This window comes from Colossoma macropomum, unplaced genomic scaffold, assembly GCF_904425465.1.
Source record: "Colossoma macropomum unplaced genomic scaffold, Colossoma_macropomum, whole genome shotgun sequence".
In the NCBI taxonomy this organism is placed as follows: Eukaryota; Metazoa; Chordata; class Actinopteri; order Characiformes; family Serrasalmidae; genus Colossoma; species Colossoma macropomum.
In genome coordinates this window covers 4,523,744-4,545,718 of record NW_023494799.1, presented here as the reverse complement: position 1 = coordinate 4,545,718, position 21,975 = coordinate 4,523,744, and the positions used below count along the sequence as shown (strand labels likewise).

The following is a 21,975-nucleotide window of genomic DNA, read 5'->3' as shown; positions in this document are numbered from 1 at the left end:
AACACGTCTATAACAGAAGTCAGATCAGTGCTGAAGGTACTCAACTGCAACTAAATCTATATGTTACAGATGTAAGACAGAGAGACACTCTTTAAGGATCTTTATTTAATCCTAAAGTGTGGGCCTGTATACAGCAGGAATAAAACCACACCAGAAAGAAAGGGGACCAAGCACTTTTTGCAAAGGTCATTAATAAAAAGCAATTCTGAGTTTTTGCTGTATTTTTCAACACAGCTAATATTTTGTCTTGATGAACTATGAGTCTTTTCTGTGTTCGGTCCAAATCCAAGCCATAATGAAGTGACTGACAGCTGATAGAAGCGAGCGTGAAACGATCTTCAGCTGTCTCAAAAAAAAAATCCACATTTTTTAAATGCGTGTTCACAAGAAAACAAATGTCCAAACTGCCCCTTTGCCATCACTGTGCATCTTCATATTCGGTTGCTCTGTGCGTGGGAGCGTTATGGCCAATGCAGAAAACAAACATGTGCAGCCAAGCAGAAATGTGTTATTGCTGTGCAGGATAACTACTGGCTCAGTTTTATGCTGTCTTAAAAGTGTTCAGGGTGGAAATCTCTGACCTCACAAGAATTTATTTCAACTGCAATTCTTAAGGAAATGATTCTTTCGATTCTTTTAGTACAAGAGGGGGAGGAACTGGACAATACATAAGCTAACCAAAGCATAACGACAGCGGAGATGACTCATTTTGTCGGACAAAGAAGTAAAATTGTCATAGTACACTGGCTGCTACGCGAAAACATGTCACAAATAAAACAGACTAGCCCAAACTTTACCCACTGCATACATTTGAACAGCCTAAAATAAAAACACTCTGCTAACAGAAACCTTTGCTGGCTTACCACATGGTGCCTAATTTTATTTTCTGTCTTTACAGCTGCTGCCGATTTAAATCCTAATGTTAGTCTGATATTTGAGATGCGCTCAAGCTTTACCCTTCTCCTCCAGTATCACGAGTGCAAACCTGAACTGCTCCCCAACTCAAAATTAATAACATGACATTAAGCAAATCAGAATGCACAACGTGTCAAACCGTGAGGCGGAGGGGCTACAACAGCAGAAGACCACATCGGGTTCGACTTCTGTCAGCTAAGAACAGAAAGCTGAGGCTGCAGTGGACAGTGCTGACCATGTGCATCCCATCACGGCCACAATTTAATCTTCTAATGGCTACTTCCAGCATTATAATGTGCAGGTCACAAAGCAAAAGTCATTTCAAACTGGGTTCATGAACATGACAATGAGTTCAGTGTTCTTCAGTGGCTTCCCAGCCACCAGAACTGAATCCAATAGAACACCTTTGGGATTTGGTAGAACAGGAGTTTCACAGCGTGCCAGGGTGCTGGAGTCCATCCCAGCTGCCAGTCCATCACAGGGCAGACAGACAGACATACACATTCACACACTCACTCACACCTAGGGGCAATTCAGCATGTCCAATTAGCTTAAGTGCATGTTTTTGGACTGTGGGAGGAAACCGGAGTACCCGGAGGAAACCCACGCAGACACGGGGAGAACATGCAAACTCCACACAGAAATGACCCTGGTCGCCCGGCCGGGAATCGAACGCCTTGCTGTGAGGTGACAGCGCTACCCACTGCACCACCGCGGCACCCTAGTGCTAGTATAGTGATCCTAATTAAGTGCTCGATGAGTGTAGATATCTTTACTGACCATAAGATCACAGACACGCACTGCCATTTATAAATGACACAAGTGCCCTGTCTGTCATGCAGCACACCCTAATACTGGCTAAATTTAAACAACTACATTATTTTTTTCAGCACCTGGTTTCGTACATTCATTACAGGAAAGTTTTTTGACAGAACCTATAATGTGTGTATTGCAGAATTAGTGGTAAATGTTAAAACAGCCTTACCGACATACAAACTACTCTGTGTCTAATTCATCAAACTTTCCTTGAAGCGGAAACAGAGCGGAGATTTGGGCTCAAATGACGAATCAGTTTCAGTGCACGAAATCAAGCGCCAGCCTAACAGCATTTACATATCATTTACATGAAGTACACCCTAATTCGTGCAGATTTTTCAGCAGGGAGCCAATAAAACGACAGTGTTCAGCAGCTCGTCAGTCTGGCTGTGCTCGTAGGCGGAGTCTGAGGTCGAGCTGTGAGTGCACTGCTCCCACTATTAATCAAACGGAGTTAAAATTAAGATGAGTGGAAACAATAAACTGTAAATTATACAAAACATCTTTAAGATGGTGAATAACTTGTGTAAAACATTTGACCTTAATTTCCTTGTTTTTTTATAATGACTTTATGTCTGTAAAATCACTCTGAATAGCCTTTGAATCGAAGATTCTATTTAAATAAACATAATAATGTGAGTAATGTGAACAAAGCTCACTTGCATACTTGCACTTGCATACCAAGGGCACAGCAACAAAAACAGGTTGTTTAGTGCCAAAGAATGTACAGAGGTTAGTAAACGGTCATGTAAAAATGAGTTTTACGAGTGTTTTTGTTACATAACGGCACATAAATGGCAAAAGCGAATGTCGGGGGGAAATACAGGAAATGGGCCCTTTAAATCACCAAGTATTTAAGATATACACCCCTTAAAGGTGCTACATCTGGCTAGATCAGGAACACTGCTTCATTTCAGTACTGGTAGCAAAGTATAACTTTAAACGGCATATTTTGTAGTTGTTGGATGTCTGAGGTTCTGTCTATGTGTTTTATTGCCTGCTGCATGCTGCATTACTGCTCCTACTGCAATAGCTACTCACTAACTTCCCATTAAGTTTGGAAAGATGTATTTTTTCTTATGCTGGCAGGTGCTGTTTCTGAAACGTATCAGTCAGGCTGTGCTAAACCCTCAGCAAACGTGTCTACATACAGCACATAGCTTTTATCAGTCATCATCTAGCAGGACAGATAAAAGAAAACAGCCACAGGCTTTTAGTAATTTTCACATCTCTCTCCGTCTCAGACACAAGTGCAGCGATTATTTCCAGCAGCGTGTAGCACAACTGCACAAATCTTTAAGAATCTGACAGCAGATCTGGAGGGGAAATATGACCTTGATGGGTGCGGAGTCGGAGGGGAATGAAGTTAATTTCACAGTGACTGAACAGAGGGGTTAGACAAACACCACACACACAGCTTAATATACTGTAATTACTCAAAAAGTGAGAGCGATTAAATTTCAGCGTGGAGAGGAGGGGGTTACACCGCAGTGAGCTGAGGGGGGCAGAGAGCCACCACGGAAATTATGGACCTCAACGAGACACACCAGAATAGAGAGTAATTCCTAGATGGAGAAAAAACAGAGAGAAAGTTATCTTAGATACACACAGAGAGAGAGAGAGAGAGAGAGAGAGAGAGAGAGAGAGAGAGAGACTACTGAATTTGTTGACTGCATGTAAGAGAGGAAGAAAAAACAGATCAGACAGACACAGAAAGAGAGACTGTGTGAGTAAGAGATCAGACAAAGAGAAAGAAAGAAACAAAAGAAAGAAAAAGAAAGAAAGAAAGAAAGAAAGAAAGAAAGAAAGAAAGACAGACAGAAGGAAACAAAGAAAGAAGAGAAACAAAGAAAGAAAGACAGACAGAATAACAGACAGAGAGAAAGAAAGCAAGAAAGAAAGCAAGCACGCAAGCAAGTAAGAAAGAAGAGAAACAAATAAAGAAAAAGAAAGAAAGAAAGCAAGCAACACTGAAAGACAGCCCAGCTGTGAGGGGGCAAACCCCTGACTGACGCTGTACACACATACACACATCTGTAAGAGTCGTTCAGTCATTCTCTACATAAACAAAGGGAAAAAAGCGGAGGACAGAAAGTAAAGCACAACAACAACAACAACAACATAAAGCCTGAAAGAACATGACGACAATAACAGGAAAAAGAGAGAGAATGTAAGAAAGAAGGAAAGCAGAAGAGCCCCCACCAGCTTCAGAACCCCCACGAGGCCACAGCGCTTATTTAAACGCTTTCAGCAGCAAACAACAGGACCACCTACTGATTATCAGCGCACACACACACACACACACGCGCGCGCGCAGAGTCAAACTAAACTTCGGTTAGAGAAAAGACACTATAGTCTGAACTCAATCCCGACATCACAAACAAGCGGGTTTACATGAGTCTGTAACGGCCATTTCGAAGGGGGAGAGAGAGAGAGAGAGAGAGAGAGAGAGAGAGAGAAAGCGAGAGCTGGTATGAGTGAGAGAGATAGAGAAGCTGTGAGAGAGAGAGGCAGAAAAGATAGATAGAGCGAGTGAGAGAGGGAGAAAGAGCTGGTGTGAGTGAGAGAGATAGAGAAGCTGTGAGAGAGAGACAGAGACAGAGAGAGAGAGAGAGAGAGAGAGAGAGAGAGAGAGAGAGAGAGAGAGAGAGAGAGAAAAAGAGCTGGTGTGAGTGAGAGAGAGGCCATGAGGGACAAAGCGAGAGCGAGAGAGAGAGAGAGAGAAAGAGCTGGTGTGAGTGAGAGAGAGAGGCCGTGAGGGACAAAGCGAGAGCGAGAGAGAGAGAGAGAGAGAGAAAGAGCTGGTGTGAGTGAGAGAGAGAGGCCGTGAGGGACAAAGCGAGAGCGAGAGAGAGAGAGAGAAAGAGCTGGTGTGAGTGAGAGAGAGAGGCCGTGAGGGACAAAGCGAGAGCGAGAGAGAGAGAGAGAAAGAGCTGGTGTGAGTGAGAGAGAGGCCGTGAGGGACAAAGCGAGAGCGAGAGAGAGAGAGAGAGAAAGAGCTGGTGTGAGTGAGAGAGAGAGGCCGTGAGGGACAAAGCGAGAGCGAGAGAGAGAGAGAGAAAGAGCTGGTGTGAGTGAGAGAGAGGCCGTGAGGGACAAAGCGAGAGCGAGAGAGAGAGAGAGAGAAAGAGCTGGTGTGAGTGAGAGAGAGAGGCCGTGAGGGACAAAGCGAGAGCGAGAGCGAGAGAGAGAGAGAGAGAGAGAGAGAGAGAGAGAGAGAGAAGCTGTGAGGAGGATAAAGTGGTGATAAATGACTAAAAACAGCCCTTTCACAATTTTTTATTCAGCAATAAACTACAGTACATCATTTCAAAACCTCACAACTACTTCCTTTTCATGCATGTATTTCATTTTTTATTTACGCCGTCTGGAATCGTTGGCTGTTTCACTGCATGACGAATGGACCAACAGAAACGGTCAGGTGTTTAAGGCAACCGCTAATACAGTCAGCAAACCTGCTTAGGCTTTTTAAATGGTACCTCCTTACATAACTGACATAGGGAACATCCAAAAACATGTAAATCTGCATTAAAACCATTTTGAAAATTTAAGTGTCCAAAAACTTATGACAGTGTAACTGTTTTAACAATTACGTTATTCATACGTTTCTATTATGTTTGTCGGTCAGTTAAGATAGTCTGAATGACTGTCACTGATTGTCATTCAGTGCTCATCCATCCATTCGGCAATGAACCAACTTCACACCATCCATCAGAACAGAAGCCATGACACATGACTGCAGGGTTTCTAGCAGTGTAGCAGCGCCACCTACCGACCACTTACAGACCTCTTTTCAGCTCAGTTTCTCCTTTGAGTCAAGCAAACACCTGCATGCTCTGAAATGCTTCACGAGCCATATGAAGCCACAACAGCACCCTCATGTGGCTGTTATATGAAGCGCACAAGCTCCTACACTTGTTTTACATCAAAGACAAATGTCATACTAACATCCATTCAAACAGGAAGTAGCTCCGACTCTCACAACCGCAAAAGGTCATATGATGAGTTTCTAGGGCCAAACAAAAGTATCAGGTCTAAGAACTGAGCATTCTCAATCACTGGCCGCCTGCTGTACGAAACCAAGGTACAAAAATCTGAACGAAATTTTAAAATTTATATCCGCAGCACATTTAGAAGAGGTAGGCTCTGCTGTTCTTGATGACTCTTATTTACCCATAACTATGTAAGCAATTTGAATATTAAATTACTAAAATATTTTGAGTCAGTGTGTGGTCATATGGGGAGTACTTTTAACCCTTTCATACACAGAAAGTTAATATGAGGCTTTTCTAAGTGACAGCAAGTTAAAACATCATAGAGAACACACTGCATATTTTAATGCACTATTAGTGTCTATTTGCTGAATTTAATATATATAAAAAAAAAAAAAACATAAAATGCGGCCTGTGTAAAAGTTACGGCATTTTTATGTTTATGCTAAACTCAGCAAATAAACAGAAACTGTGTACTAAAACCTTGTGTGTTACATATTTAAAATTGCAGTTTAAATAAATGTATTTGGATTTTTTTCGTTCTGTTTTAGAATAGCCTGAGTGATTACATCTGCCGACACTGATGACCTACAATTCTACTGTTATCAGTGAAAATACTGCTGATATTGCACTGATAATTGGTGTTTTTCCTCCACTCATGGCATCACTGGGAACTACTGCTCTCCAGATGACTGATGATGACCTTAAGTAACACAGACTGAACTGAAGAATTCGAACACAAAACACCAAATATATTAAAATAAACAAAAAATGTATCCAAACATCACATCCACGAGAATAGCACATAACACTCAAAAAAACAAATAAAAAAAACCTTACTTGTAAAATATAAATATAAAATTATATCTGCTAATTTTATCAGTTATCACAATTTCTAGCCCTCTAAAATCAACAAAAACCAGTCACAAAATCTTATTTCTAACCTAAAAATCTGGATATGCTTTTTTAAAAATAATTCATGCATGAAAGAGGTTATGAAAGTATATTTCCATTGAAAGATGTAGTCATGGTGCAGTGGGGAAGGTGTGCTGTGCTGGAACAGGTGTGTTTTGGTTCTCTTTTTTCAATAAAATAGAAATAAAATTTGGTCAAATAAACTAAACAAAACACAAGCTGATAACTTATGAATGCAAACCTTGAAATGTCACAACACTGATCCGGTACAGTAAAAGCAATTTAAGTTCGGGGTAAAAAAATATTCAGAATACAACTAGTAAAGATCAAAAGATGTAAGGAAGTTAAAAATGAAAGACGTCTGTTATAGTTGTCCATGTGTGACAGTCTGCAGCTGTTGAAGGGGAACCTTTTTTTTTTTAAATCTGAATATAAAAAGTCATTCAACAGTTGTTTGGTATGAAAAGCTTCTTTTAAGAGAAACCAAGTCTGAACTGTTTACAGCCTTCAGACGTCTGAAGAGTTTAATACCTCTATAAGCTCCGTCACAGAAAGTCATTACATGAAATGATTATGAATGTGTCAACAAGGCTTTTATCATTATTTTAACATGATTAAAATTCCATATAAACAGTCAGGAGACATGTGTTGGTTCACTGGTGGTTTTGGATAGTACATTAAATGTCTATATTTGCTGGTTCCCGTCACCAACACTGCAAAGAAATCTGAGTGGGTTTCTTCTTCACAATAAACTGTTTCATATCAGGCCACTCCCTGAGTGAATGAGCTTATTCATATCTCTATAACTAAATTATGCAGAAATTTGGAAAATTCAGTGGAACTCCTCTTTAATCTCTAATTTTCTGACTGATTAGGTCAGGATTTCTCACCATTATCCTCAGACAAATGGTGCCATGCGTGCACTTTACATTTTTGCACCTAAGCTATGGTTAGTTAAAGGAATGGTTTACTGAAAACTCTAATTTTGCAAAATCCTCTTTGGTCCAATCCTCTCAAAACTTCTGTTGTTTATATAAATTGAGACCCAGATGGGGTGTGCAACGTTTGGTCCAGGGGCGCATTAGCACTCAAAAAAAAACAAAACCAAAACAAATCTGCAAAAATGCTATTACAAGGTTATTACAAGGTCTACAGATAAACAAGTGGTGCCATTTGATTCAGTTCACTGAACTGAATAACTTAAATTTCACTCATTGTTTGGCATTTTGGCTTAAATTTGTTTGGCACACTGTTCTTTTCACCATGGTTGCCTATTTGGTCTAATTGGGCTATTGTGTGCTTGGACCAGCTCATTTTACATTTACATTTTTTTTTGGTGAACTGTTCCTTCTAGGTTATCTGTAGGTTATGGGAAGCACAGAACCTTCTTTGTGTTAAGTATTTACTAACACTACTGATAAATGACTGATATCTGTCACTCACCAGGACTTTGGCTGGCCGAAGTGAAGGTAGTTGACGCTGTAGAGGTCCATGTCCTCCGTGTGCCAGGCGAAGGTGGTCTTCCACATGCCGAAATACAGATAGGGTGTGTTTACACCCTCGATGATGATGCCACACTCCTGCTCTACCATGTCGAGGAGTGTGTTCAGATGACCAATATTCCACTCCGTAATGTCCTGTAATATCACAGAAAAACGAACATGGAGAACCAAAACATTTATCTTAATCTCAAAAGCTTGTTCAGAAATTCAAACTGGTTAAAATATGTTGCAGGGTGAACTTTGTAACACTAGATGGCATCATTACATCGATTCAGGGGAAAAAAAAAACCTAATAAAAAAATATACACAATTTAACTAAAAGTAAGTGAACACCTGACCATCACACCCATATGAGCCATTCCAAAACCATGGGCATTAATATAGAGCTGCCCCCCCACCCTTTTTGCAGCTATAACAGTCTCCACTCTTCTGGGAAGCTTCCCACATGATTTTGGAGTGTGTCTGAGGGAATTTGTGCCCATTCAGTCAAACGAGCATGTGTGAGGTCAGACACTGATGTTGGACGAGAGGGCCTGGTTCACAATCAACATTTCAGTTACTCTCAAAGGTGTTCAGTGGGGTTGAGGTCAGGGTTCTGTGCAGCCCACTGGTGTTCCTCCATACCAAACCATGTCTTTATGGAGCTCCATTTTTGTGCACAGGGAAAAGGCCACCGGAGCCACGGTGGCAAGCAGCCATTTGCCCCACCACTTTTCAAAGTACTGTGGCCATGCCCCACTACTTTTTGAGCTCTGGGCGCAACATCAAAAAAAACTCCGCTTTCCTGCATGAAGCGCTGACCAGCACGAAAACTCAGCAGAGCCAATCAGAATCTCCATTTCAGCTGGGAGGTGCTTTTAGACCTGCCTTGATTGGTGCAGACCTGTCCAGCTTTTTCTTTAGCTCAGGTTTGATATGCGACTCCACCCGAATTCAGATAAGCCCCCAACAACTGAACAGCGCTAATTCACAAAGGAATTCAACACCAGGGCACGTTTTTGCTGTACTGTACTTCTGTACAGAGTACTGTAGTGAAACTTCTACTAATTTACTGAAGTACATGTACTTGGGTATACAACGATCAAGCATAACATTATGACCACCTCCTTGTTTCTACGCTCATTGTCCATTTTATCAGCTCCACTTACTATATAGGTGCACTTTGTAGTTCTACAGTTACAGACTGTAGTCCATCTGTTTCTCTGATACTTTGTTAGCCCCCTTTTACCCTGTTCTTTAGTGGTCAGGACCTCCATGGACCCTCACAGAGCAGGTACTATTTGGGTGGTGGATCATTCTCAGCACTGCAGTAACACTGACGTGGTCAGTGGTGTGTTAGTGTGTGTTGTGCTGGTCTGAGTGGATCAGACACAGCAGTGCTGCTGGAGTTTTTAAACACCTCAGTGTCACTGCTGGACTGAGAATAGTCCACCAACCAAAAATATCCAGCCAACAGCGTCCTATGACCAGTGATGAAGGACTAGAGGATGACCAACACAAACTGGTATGCAGAGAAACAGATGGACTACAGTCTGTAACTGTAGAACTACAAAGTGCACCTATATAGTAAGTGGAGCTGATAAAATGGACAATGAGCGTAGAAACAAGGAGGTGGTCATAATGTTATGCCTGATTAGTGTTTGTAACTAGTTACTACCCACCATTGAGTAGGTTGATAAAGACGTGTTCTTAGCATGACAAGAAAGGCAGTGACCCGACTGCATTTCATCACTCAGCCAGATGCTTTTTTTTGGGAAACAGCATGTTTTGCCCCACGATTTTTGGAGGGCTCAGTCCTGCTGGATCTGGAAAGGGCTTTAGGCTTGTATGCAGCTTCTCGGTCATGGAAACGCATTTCATGAATCTCCTGAAACACACAGTTCTTGTGCTGATGTTGCTTATAGAGGCAGTTTGCAACTCTGTAGTGTGTGTGAAGCCACAAGGAACAGGCAGGAAAGAGGCCCTGCTCTGTGAGACTGCGTGGTCTACCGCTCCGTGTCTGAACTGTTATTACTCCTAGACGCTTTCATGTCACAATAATAGCTATTACAGTTGACTGGTGCAGATCTAGAAGGGCAGAAATTTGTGACCTGTGAAAACCTGTGACAATGGTAACATCCTATAACAGGGCCATGTTTAAAGGTATAAGACTTTTCTGTAAAACATTGATTTTGAAATAAGTTTCAGAAGCATCAGCTAAAACAATTCCAGGGCTGCGACTAACCGGATCATAGAGGGATCCACTGATATCTGCACCGTAGATCGGAGACACGAACGTCAGATTTTTCCAGTATTTTCTCTCGAGGTCATCAAAGTCTTTGTGCTGAGGAGTGCAGTACCTGCATGGAGAAAGAAGATCAGAGAGAAGAGAACGAATCAGTTACTTAAGTAGAGACAGACTAACAAGAACAAAGACTCCTTCCTGCTTACAGGAAAACTGAGGGAACTTTTTAACCACTTAATCTCCAGACAAACTACTCAGTTTAGTTAATGTAGTTACTATTATGAAATCAGTGTGTAAGTTCTGTAGGAATAAGTGTGGATTAGAGCCGTCATGAAACCAGAATTAAGACTTTAATACTGATAACAAGTGCACAAAAACGACACTACAGCAAAAGATTTTAAAATACTTCCTTTCGAATCACATTTATATGGAGCCCTGCTGGTGATATCTCGTATAAATTGAAATAATTCGTCTTAGTAAGGTGAGGGAATGAGATAATTGTGGCCACAACTTAGTAAGGCGTGGGAACAAGATCATGCCTTATTAAGCTGTGGACAAGGCTTAATTATCTCATTCCCTTGCCTTACTAAAGGCCAATTAATAGTCTAGGCAACAAGTATCACTCCACTAAAAAAAACTGTGGTCGACAGACGTCGCAGCACTGTAGGCTTTCATAGTCCTGCTCCCAGTGGGACAGTAACAAAGTAAATGTAATTCGTTACTGTACTTAAGTAGTTTTTTGTGCATCTGTACTTTACTAAGTTTTTCCATTTTGGGCCACTTTTTACTTTCACTCCACTACATTTCAGTCAAGTCAAATATCTCACTTTTTACTCCACTACATTATGAGAAATCTGTCGTTCCTTTTGGTTTGTGTGTGTATAAAAACGTAACATGTCAAAATGAAAGAAGCACAAAGCAAAAACACCAATCAGGGCACAGCGGTCACTTTGTTTTGAGCTTGTTTTGACCTGTTGGTCATACCGACCCAGTGCAGCACACGGTTCAACATCAGTGCAGCAGCGTAAAATTTTGGGAGAGTCTATTCAACATAAATGATGAACTGACCTAACTTTGTGTAAACAGACCACAATATAGAAATATGTACACATATGTAGTCGTGACTGTCGTGTCTTTTTTCTGAATTTATACAAACACTTTCATTTTATAGTAAATTTGTTTTGGCTAGTTTATGTTTATGAACAGAGACCTACAGATGCAGTTTAGTAAAGGAAACTCATTTGTGAATCTGAGTTTAAAGTTTTTATTAAACTTAAACTTCTAACTAAGTTGCAAATAAATCGTAAACTGAAACTTTGCTTGTTTGTAAAAAGTGATTTCAGAGCCACTCAGTTCTACCTGATGGAAACTGTTGGCCTTCAGTGTTTTCAGTGATTAGCGTCACTAATTAATGACATGCTATTAGAAGACTGGTTTACCAAGAGTGACACTGGAGTATTTTCACCTTAATGAAGCGAGTCTTGTTACAAAAATGATAAAACATTAGAGTCATAAGTTTATCTTCCAGTACTTTTACTTTCGATACTTAAGTACATTTGAAGGCAAATCCTTTTGTACTTTTACTCAAGTGGAGGTCTAAAGGGAGGAACTTCTACTTTTACTGGAGTAATATTTTACCTTGGGTATCTCTACTTTAACTCAAGTACATGGTTTGTGCACTTCATCCACCACTGCCTGCTCCAACGACAAAACGCTGGAATAGGACATCATCTGTAGTTTCTATGAAAACCTATATGACAGCACAGCTACCGAAACAGCTGCTACGGTGAAGCTGCAACCAGAAATACTAATACAGATGAATCCTTGTTGCATCATGGCTAATGATTAATCTGCAATATTCCAGAACAAAATAATAATCAGCTGTTGTGTGCCTTCATTCATCTTCCCACAGAAACTTATCAGGAACTGTGACTGGTCAGGAAACTCACAGAACACAGCAGAACACTGTGATTGGTTAGTGGGCTAATTTGCATATTGAGGCCTTCAGCAATATCAGTATTGCAAAGGCCAACATCACAATAAGGATTGACAAACAATATAGTGCGCAGTTCTAGTTAAAATCTATTAAGCTTGAAGCCCAAAAACTGTCCTACTTTCAGAGGCACTGTTAGTTCTTCTTTTAGCCACAGCAGCCAACATAATGAGGAAATGCACATTTTCATACACAGCATAATCAAGCATGACGGGACTGATCTGCTCAGTTAACTCAGTTACTTTCAGCAGCTCTGAAGTTCATTTCTGGTTGTTTGATTTGATAATATGATTGCATTAATGTATTATTATTTTTTGTTGTTTATTTTATATTTTTAAATGTTTCACTGAACTACAATTTCTTGATTTCCCTGCTAAAGTTACTCTTTTTATTTTCTTTTTAAAATTACATAATTATTTACTCCATTTTTATTTTTCCCTATTCTCCCTAGTTTAAGGTTTTGTTTTCTTTGTTTTCTGATTCGTTTCTTTGTAAAGCCATTGGAATTAATATTTTGTATGAAGTAGTTCATAAAAGTGTATTTTGTATGAATACTAGTTTATAAGCAGCAGTTGCATCTAATGTCGCAAAATATTTTATTTTCACTAGATTTCTGAAACTCATGTCACATCAATGTTTCATGATAATACCGTGTGTTATAATCGAGTGACAGATAAAACCCATTTCTGATAATCATACACACTTAAAAAAGATGGTTCTTCAAGAGTTCTTTAGCAAAGACAATGGTTCTATACAGAACCATGAACACTCAAAGAACCCTCTGTATGATTAAAGGGTTCTTCAGACTGACATCTACAGAGAATGTGCTGTATATGGTTCTATACAGAAACGAAAATGAAAAGCGTTCTGTGCAGTGTTCTGTGCAGCACCCAAAAGGGTTCTTCTATTGTTATAAGCTTGACATTGTCACAGTAGAAGAACTCTTTTGGGTGCTATATAGAACCCTTTTCAAAAAGGTTCTGTATAGAACTATATAAAAGCACATTCTCCACTAATCTGAAGAACCCTTTCATATTTCTTTGAGCATTCATGGTTCTATACAGAACCATTTTCTTTACTAAAGAAGTATCGTTTTTTTTAACAATTAACAAGCAAATTCTGAACATCTTGACATTTATGAAATTGCAGATGTGTAAAAGCAGAGAAAACAACAACAAAGTGCCATATAAATGTATTCCACGACTGGGAACCACTGCACTGCACCAGTAAAAATAAAGGTTCCTAAATGATCTTTGGCTTGGATGTACAGTTCTACGATGGAGTCCTTACTTCAGTGTCCAAAATCCGGCCCCAGGGCCAAATGCGACCCACAGACAGATTTTAATTGGCCCCCGGTTTCTGTTTTACAGGTGTATTACAAGTGACCCGCCTGCCAGTACGCTGCAGTTCTTCCTGTCACCTGATGGTGGCAGCTGAACAGACCTGCAGCGCCATTTACTGAACTACATTTAGTCAAAACTACAGACCTAAAGCTAAAACTAAACACTGAGAACTGGCAATTTTGGCGAGATGGAAAACTTCTTATAGAGCAAATTCAGTAGTTCAGTAAATATTAACCCTTTAATGTACGTGGCTACACTGCGTTTATTTGATATGTGAAGAACATTAACTAACGAAACCAAGAATGTAAAGATTTTTGTTTAGTTTTTCCTCACAAAGTATATTTTTCAACAAGTAAACAAAAGAACATGAATATGATAAATGCATCAGACACTGTATTGTTACTCAAACAATTTAAGCGTTTATAAGCGTTTTTGATCCAAACTGTTCTGACTGAACAGTCCAACAATAAAAGAAGCCTTGTGCATCTTTTATGCAGTGATAAGAAACACTGTAGCTCATAGAAAGCTCCGTTTCTATACGCTGATATTTAGAAAACTTTTGAATTTTGAATCATTTGTGAATTATAGTTCGACCCTCAGGTATTTTGACACCGTATGATCTGGCCCTCTTTGAAAAAGTTTGGACAACCCTACCTTACATTATGCGTATGTTCTTTGAAGTTTAAAAAGGTTTTTCACCACTGGAACAGTACATCGGAGGGTTAGGTGCCTCTATGGCATCACCTAAGAGCCCTTTTTACAACGTTTATTTTGATGAGTGCAGACTTGTGAAATATGGCTTCACATCCAGAACCTACTTTTTGCTGTTGGCCAGTTTTCTGTATTCTCCAACTGTCATGGATTTCTTCTGGATGTTGTACTGGGTGAAAAGACCAGACTGGCCAGTGACCACCTGCATGATGGGGGCTGGAATGACCATCTCCTCGATCGTCTCATAGGATCGTCTGGGCTTCCACTCTTTAGGAGGAATAACCTGGAAAGTACACAGCGAGAAATTAAAAATTAGAAAAAAGGGGAATTTTTTCATCAAGGTACAATCTGTGATATTAACAGTGATGGCCTAATAATCTGTTTTTATAAAGCATCTTACCAAAGCTTTACTAAGATTTGCTGTACAGCAATTTAAAATTAGAGCCCAACAAAGAAGCTCAGGAACATAAACAAATAATGTTGCAAAGAGTAAATCAAAAAGAAAACAAGGGGAAAATGAAACCAATATAGAACAAAACCTAACAATGAAGCAGCCCATGTCATTAGCAGGGGACATGCACCACAGCACTGTCCCCTGCATAGTATTTACACGATTTCACTAATGATTTTTGTACTGCACTTTATATTTTCATTGTTGTTTTAGTATATTTTATTATTTATCTTTACTTCTTCTAATTATGCATCTGTAAATCATCTACGGCAATACTTTTGCTCCTGTTTTGCTCCTTACTGTACTTTGTACTGCTGTTATGGAAGACTTTCCTGCTGGGATTAATGAAGTGATCGATCGATCAATCTATCTATCTATAAAAATACAGCCAACCTGCTGTTTAATGTAAAACTGACACTTTATATTGCAACAATAAAAGTTGCGCTCACAGATACACAAAAAGAAAAAAGATAAGAAAAAAATTGAGTGCATCAGGTAATTATCAAGACTTCTAAAAGATAGGTCAGGTGCGTTAGGTCCCCAGAACTGAAGCTCTAAACGGATGAATCACTGAACTCTCTGTTTATATTAAGTCAGCCAGTTGAGCTTGTTGCAAGACATTCGCAAAGAAGCCCAAAATTCTGCTGTACCACTTTTGTTAAAGGGAAAAAAGCCTCTAATTGGGCGAGAAAGACCAGCATTGCTCACTCAGTGTCAGACATTTACTTTTTTTGAATGGGTAATTTTTTTTTTAACACAATTAAAAAAGTACATATACAACTTTCAGAAATGATCAGTCGCAGGTAACTACAGTGACCTCAGAACAGCAACAGACGTTACGTGTCATCTATGTGGACAGACTAAAGTACAACGTCTCAAATGCTTTTGTACAGAAAACGAAGATGCATAAGGCGCCATTCAAAAACTGCAGGTGTATTTATGACCCAAGCTGAGTTCACTTCTAACGTTTTGCTGCTTTTTCTGTCCAAACAGACCAGGACACCTCTTAAAGTAGAGCTGAGGAGCAGCAGATGCCAGTGCTCTTCTACAGCGCTCATTAAAATACGCAGTCCTGTAGACTCAAACTAAAAGAATGAACTGTTCTTCGTAGTGTCGTGCTGTAAATAAACCAATACGTGCTAAATGGCAGGAAGTCTCAAAAGACTCCTGAACATGCCTCAGTGTGAGCTGGAGAACAACGAACAGAAACGAATTTAAAATATTAATTTAAAATTAAAAGCAGCGCTGCTTTTGCATCAGGTCCTGTCTAAAGCTATGTCGCACCACAACGAACTGACAGAAGCTGCATCGTAATGACCACAGCGTGAGAAACTGCGATCACAAAAAAAGTAACACTTTTTTTTAACTGAGTGACTTCCTTCGAGATCCTGAAATGTTTTTCAACCTTAAAAGCTCTGCTGCCCTTTTCTCAGGATGCCTCTATGAACCAAGACCTTAAAGCACACAGTGGCACAGTCCTATTCAGCCCACGAAATTATTTAAATTTTCTTTTCTTATTAGCCCGTTTCACCCTGAGATGCAGTACAGTTCCCAGCATGCACTGCAACATAGTATGCGTTTTGACAACAACAATTTATGGGCCAGCAGTTACACAAAAAGAAAAGACGCCTGGTGTGCAGTTCAAGCAAATAGGCAGTTTTAAAAAAAAGTGACCTAAAACTATTTATTTTTATTTAGAATTATTTCTGAATGAGTATTCAGTGCCTATTTTGCTGTTGCAGGTTTGGCATATTCTGAATAAACAATGGTCCGTTCGGGTCGTGGCTAAATGTTCAAACAAAATAAAAACACAGCTGGCCCACGGATTTGCTAAGATTTATTAATATGGCCCTTTTAGTGGCTGAGTTTGACACCCCTGCCTTAAAGGATCCATATTATGAAGAGAAAAAAAAAAAAAAAGAATTTCCCTACATTGAAATAACCTTTGAAATAAAAGTCTGATGTAGTGTATAAATATTTTGATGTTTCAAAAGATACCATTCACGTCTCAGTCCATACAGACCACATTCAGGAACCAACTGGAAAAACAATCCATTTTAAATTTACTGTTTCTGTTTCTCATAAACAGTAAATATAATAATAAATATTCAGACAAACAGATTAGCTTCCGTTCCAATTATAAAGAGCGTTTCAGCTCAGCCTGCTTTTTTGAAACAGAGCTTATTTACATATATCGTCTTAAAGTCACAGTAACAAAAACATCCTGTTTAGTTTTAAGGGATAGGATTAGACTAGAGAATAAGCAGAGAGATACTGCTAAGCTAAGAAAGCTTTACAGTAATGATATAAACATCAATATTAAACTCTGAATGCAACAGGAAGATGAGGAAGTGATTATAAACGTTTTATAAGCTTCTCAAAATCTCAAAGGCTCAAAATATCTTTCTTTGCATTGTTCTGTCTTTGTATGGCCTTGTTTATCATCTGTACAATGCTTTATGTTCTTATAGAAGTATATAGAAATAAAAACATTATTATTGTCATTCTTGTTATTATTAGTAGTAGTGTTAATGATTAGTTATAATAATAATAATAATAATAATAGCTATTAATAATAATAATAATAACAACTACAATAAGGCCACAACACTGCACAGCTGAATGCTTTCCTTTCCCTGAAGCACCTGGATTGACTTAAATCACTCAAATCAATTATCGAAAACCCTAAACTCTGCAGTCCGGTGAGCCTCTAACACTGAAGTCTGCGAATCATTTAAATCCTGTAAATGTTTAAATCAAAAGAAACGTGGATACCTTGGCCAAGCCGGTGCGGTGAGCTCCTTGGGACTCCATGTATGTAATATACTTCTCAAAGTCCTGGAATTCCTCCATGGTTGGTCTGAAGGTCATGATCTTGTAGGCCGAGTTTGCAGCCGGTGGAGGCGCGGGGGCTGGAGCAGGATCTGCAGACGCTTCTACAGCTGGTCCCTCAGGCGGCTGCGAGTTTAGCTCTGGAGACTTAGAAGTCGGATTTGGAGCCGGGTCCTGTGGGTCCATGGCTTCATCCGTAGAGTTTTCTACTGACATAGCTGCAGGTAGGCTAATGCTAAAGGCACAAAAACAGATGCAAAAAATGAAATATATGACCTGCAAAACTAGGCCTAGAGTTTCTGAGCATTATGGTTAACCACTATTGTTATTAGGCTTATTATTATTAGTAGTAGTAGATTGCTAATATTGAAATATTGATTGGTAATGCACCAATGCTTACATTTGATCAATAATTTAAGCAGATGTGTTTATTGTATTTTTGAAGAGCAGAATGTTTAGACTAAACATCTTTGTTTTACTGCATTCGCAACCCAATACAAATAAATGGCCCATTTTTCTAGTATAGGTAGTTGTAGCCCAATTTCTATACTTTCTGAATGAGTGTGCATTAATATCAGATATAAATATTTGTGTATTCTTTACTTAATACTATTATTATTATTATTATTATTATTATTATTTAGTCACTTTTTCTTTTCTAATACTGATACAAATATTAAACCATCGGTATCGACCGATGCAGATATCAATGCTTATGTCTTTAAAACTACTATGCCTTAAAATGACCGACCCATTTTTAATTGGCGCACTTGAATTAGAGGAACTCCACCCTTTTTTGAACAAAAATCTGTATAATTTAATCATTAAGACATACACAGTCATTCAGAGTGGTTTGGTGTGAAATGCTCCGTTTTAGAGAATCAGAATCAGAATCGTTTTAGAGAATCAGAACTTTTGATGATAGGAACCAGACATCTGGAGAGTGCCTGTGTAAAGCTCCCTCATAGAAAGTTATGGCATGAAATAGTTATGAATACACTGCCTGATGTTTTATGACAGTTTTGAGAAGGTTCTGGCCTAAAACAATGTTTTGTTTTTTTTTAAATACACTCTTAACGCAGAGCATGCTAAGCGACAACAGCCCCCAGAGAAAACCTAATTTTTTTTTACTCACCACTATTTCACCATGATCATGACCTCTGATTCTTATCACCACCACTTTAAAGACACCAGAGCTGGTGCGTTTCTTTACAATTAACTGTTTCTCATTAAAACACACCACCCCAGAGGTGGTGAACTGTGGTCCAGGAGGTGATTCTCTTACTCTAAAGGCCAGCCCTCCAGCATTAAAGTGCATAGTCTTAGGCTCTTGGCTGTTACTGACCGGTTCATGGCTGTGAGTTTCTCTGCAAAGACTTATTTCAAATCAAACAACCCTGAATGACTTTATTTACATCTCAGTGACAGACTCAAGCAGATATTTTTGAAAAATTGGTGGAGTTCCCCTGTCGGATGAGCATCTAAAAGTAGGCTATGGTGCTAAAACTACTCAATCACTCTACTAAACTACAGAAGGAACTACACAGCTACCAACTTCAAATCAAACACTGTGAGTGTATCATTATTATTATTATTACTACTATTATTATTATTATTAAAGAATCACAATATCGGTCATCAATTTAATGGCTATAGTTTTAAAATGTACCACTCACTCCTCAGCCTATACAGCAGATAAATGGAAACTATGCAGAAAAACAGCCTGTTTTTAATTCTTTGTTTTTGTGATGTCATATATCTGCCTATTCAGCCCACAACAGTGAAGCTATAAGTAGTGTTTCAGCCCAGACTGCATCTTTAATGAGGCACAACATGTTGTTCTATTTACATATATCAGTCTTAAAGGCGCAGTAACAAAAACAGCCTGTTTCGTTTTAAGAGATAAAGAGAGGTTTGAAAATGGTCATGTGAAAATTAATTATGAGTGTTTGGAATGCATAAACCCATACATAAGTGGACCTCAGGGAAAACAATGAAACAGAAAGAAAATACGGGATACTGGCCCTTTAAATTCTAATCTATGGGTCTGTCTGTCTTCACAAAACAGAAGTGCTACTAAACATCAGTGCACAAACCCAGCCATCTAAAGTTTCATGTACAAACTTTACAAATGTGTTCATGATAAAAGACCTAAGCAGACTGAAACACATACACACTTCAATATGTTGCTCTGCTGCCTATGTGGAACTCCCAGCTCACAGCAGGCTGTAGGTTTCTTTCGTTTTCATTTCCATAAAGCCAGTCATGAATGCACCAAGTTATTTGCCTAACTAAATAAAGTAAAGCAGCAAACTGGAACACTGTGGGGAGGAGTGCGTTAATATGAAGTCAGCTGGCTAGTTACTACCTACATTGACAAGCTAGCCATATAGTTAGCAGCTTTAAAGGGGAACTCCACCGATTTCTCAAAATTTCTGCATAATTAAATGGCAAACATGACAACAAAATCATTCCAAGTGGTTTGGTTAATGCTCCATTCTAGAGAGCAGTTCAACACCTCTAATATGTCCCTGAAATGGGTATTAGCCTCTTACCAAGCCATTGGCCCACCGGCAGGTCCAAAGTTTTATTACACACTATAACCTAAGGAGAACTCCACTAGTTTGCACTGAAGTCAGTGTAGTTACTGTATAATAAGCCTTAGTATGTAATAAGTTTAATTTAATCAGTTTATTTAATCCCTTCATAGTGGAAGAAGGGTGGTCTAAGGCAGCGTCTGTCAGGTCTGGTCCTGAAAGCCCACGGCCCTGCACATTTAGTGCTTTCCTTGCTTAAAACAACCTCCTTCAACCCAGAGCTGAGCTGATTAATTGGATCAGGTGTGTTGAGAGCAGGGAACACTAACAAGTGCAGGGCAGTGGGTCTTCAGGCCCACTGTTGACAGACACTGCTCTAAGGCAAAGTAGACCCCAAAGAAAAACATTTATTTCATTATTATTTTTTTATTTTCCTCTATAAAAACTCAAATGGCTATATTTGTGTTGTAGATATCAGGACCCCTGGATCCCCTCACCATCACTGTAAACAAATCAGTCTGTACGTTTCTCTACAAATGAACAATTCCACATCAAACCACTCTGAAAGACTTTGTTTACATCTCAACCACTGAAATATGCGGAAATTTTGAAAAAACCGGTGGAGCTCCCCTTTAAGGGCTTTACTAAATCCTAACACCTGCTAAAGTGAAAATGCTACCGAACATGTTCAAAATGAGCAGAAAACTATGTTAAATATGTTATTTCTACTTTTTCATGCCATTTTCTATGACCATACTCAGCAAAACCGCCTCCTAATCAGGATTAATAACAAGCAGACAGGCAAAAACAAAGGTTGCATGCTAATGCTAAGCTAGCCAAACGGCTACAAAGGCTTTACTTTCTGGTTTTACAGCCACAGAGTTTAAATATAAAAAGTCTCTGCAAGTAAGAACAAACATGTAGACCCCAGCTGTATGTGGGGAAGTGCAAGCGGATCAGCGAAGCTTTAAATGGCCACGAAGCTGAAGTCGGCTTCTTATTCGCCAGCTTCTTTTCCGAATTTCCCCGTTCCACCTTAAATGGCGCAGCAGGCCATTGCGGAACGAGGCGCGAGGATGGAATCGCAGCTCCATTTAAGGTGGAACGGGAGAATTCGGAAAAGAAGCTGGCGAATAGGAAGCCAACTTCAGCCTCGTTAAATGGCCTTTGTGCACGAAGCAAACACCAGCAGCTCTGCTGCTCTTCTGAGCGCAGTACCTTAGAGTTTGATGCGGATTATTAAGGCACCGTCGTGTAAAACCATCTATGTACAGGCAAGTAGGCGAGAATAACGAGTTTGTGCAGCAGATGTGCTGCTTTTTGACATTCTCTCTTCCTGCCTGCTGCCCTCCTCCTCCATACAAAAAAAACTCAGTCAACAACATGTCCGACGACGACTGTCTGCAAATTTCACCACAAAATACAGCACAAATGCAGATGTAAACGGCCGTGCGAGAACGATTTAGCGCTTTTACCTCCTGCGTTTGGATTCTGCCGCTTCTGCAATCCTGTCCTTTCAGGAGTTTCCGTTATTTTCGTTATTTTCAAAAATATTTCAAAAAAAGATCGGTTACAGCTCCATGGCTGAACGCTGAAGGGGGGAAATGTACCGCCCATTGCAGAGCGGCGCGCTGTCTGATTGGTCAGCGCGAACGCGTAAGAATGAAAAGAGCGAGTTCTGATTGGGCGATCAGTGTGATAAATGGCCCGCTGTGCCAATCACATTGCGCGTATGTTGTCTAGC

General features: G+C 39.6%; 1 protein-coding gene across 2 annotated transcripts in view; it reads right to left on the bottom strand.

Annotated features, from left to right (window-relative positions):
* The window catches only part of kdm4b (lysine (K)-specific demethylase 4B), a 93,197-nt gene extending 71,338 nt beyond the window's left edge, over positions 1-21,859 (bottom strand). Inside the window, exons 1-5 of one of the 2 annotated variants that reach the window (XM_036586345.1) lie at positions 21,707-21,859; positions 17,638-17,929; positions 14,519-14,694; positions 10,365-10,479; positions 8,082-8,275 (exon numbers count right to left, since the gene is read on the bottom strand). In XM_036586345.1, coding sequence (XP_036442238.1) covers positions 8,082-8,275; positions 10,365-10,479; positions 14,519-14,694; positions 17,638-17,910 — 758 coding nt within the window. In that variant the 5' untranslated portion in view covers positions 17,911-17,929; positions 21,707-21,859. Of the gene's footprint in view, positions 1-8,081; positions 8,276-10,364; positions 10,480-14,518; positions 14,695-17,637; positions 17,930-21,449; positions 21,647-21,706 lie in introns of those variants that run through there. The other variant, XM_036586344.1, reaches the window with a different exon arrangement.
* Between the last annotated feature and the right edge of the window lie 116 nt (positions 21,860-21,975).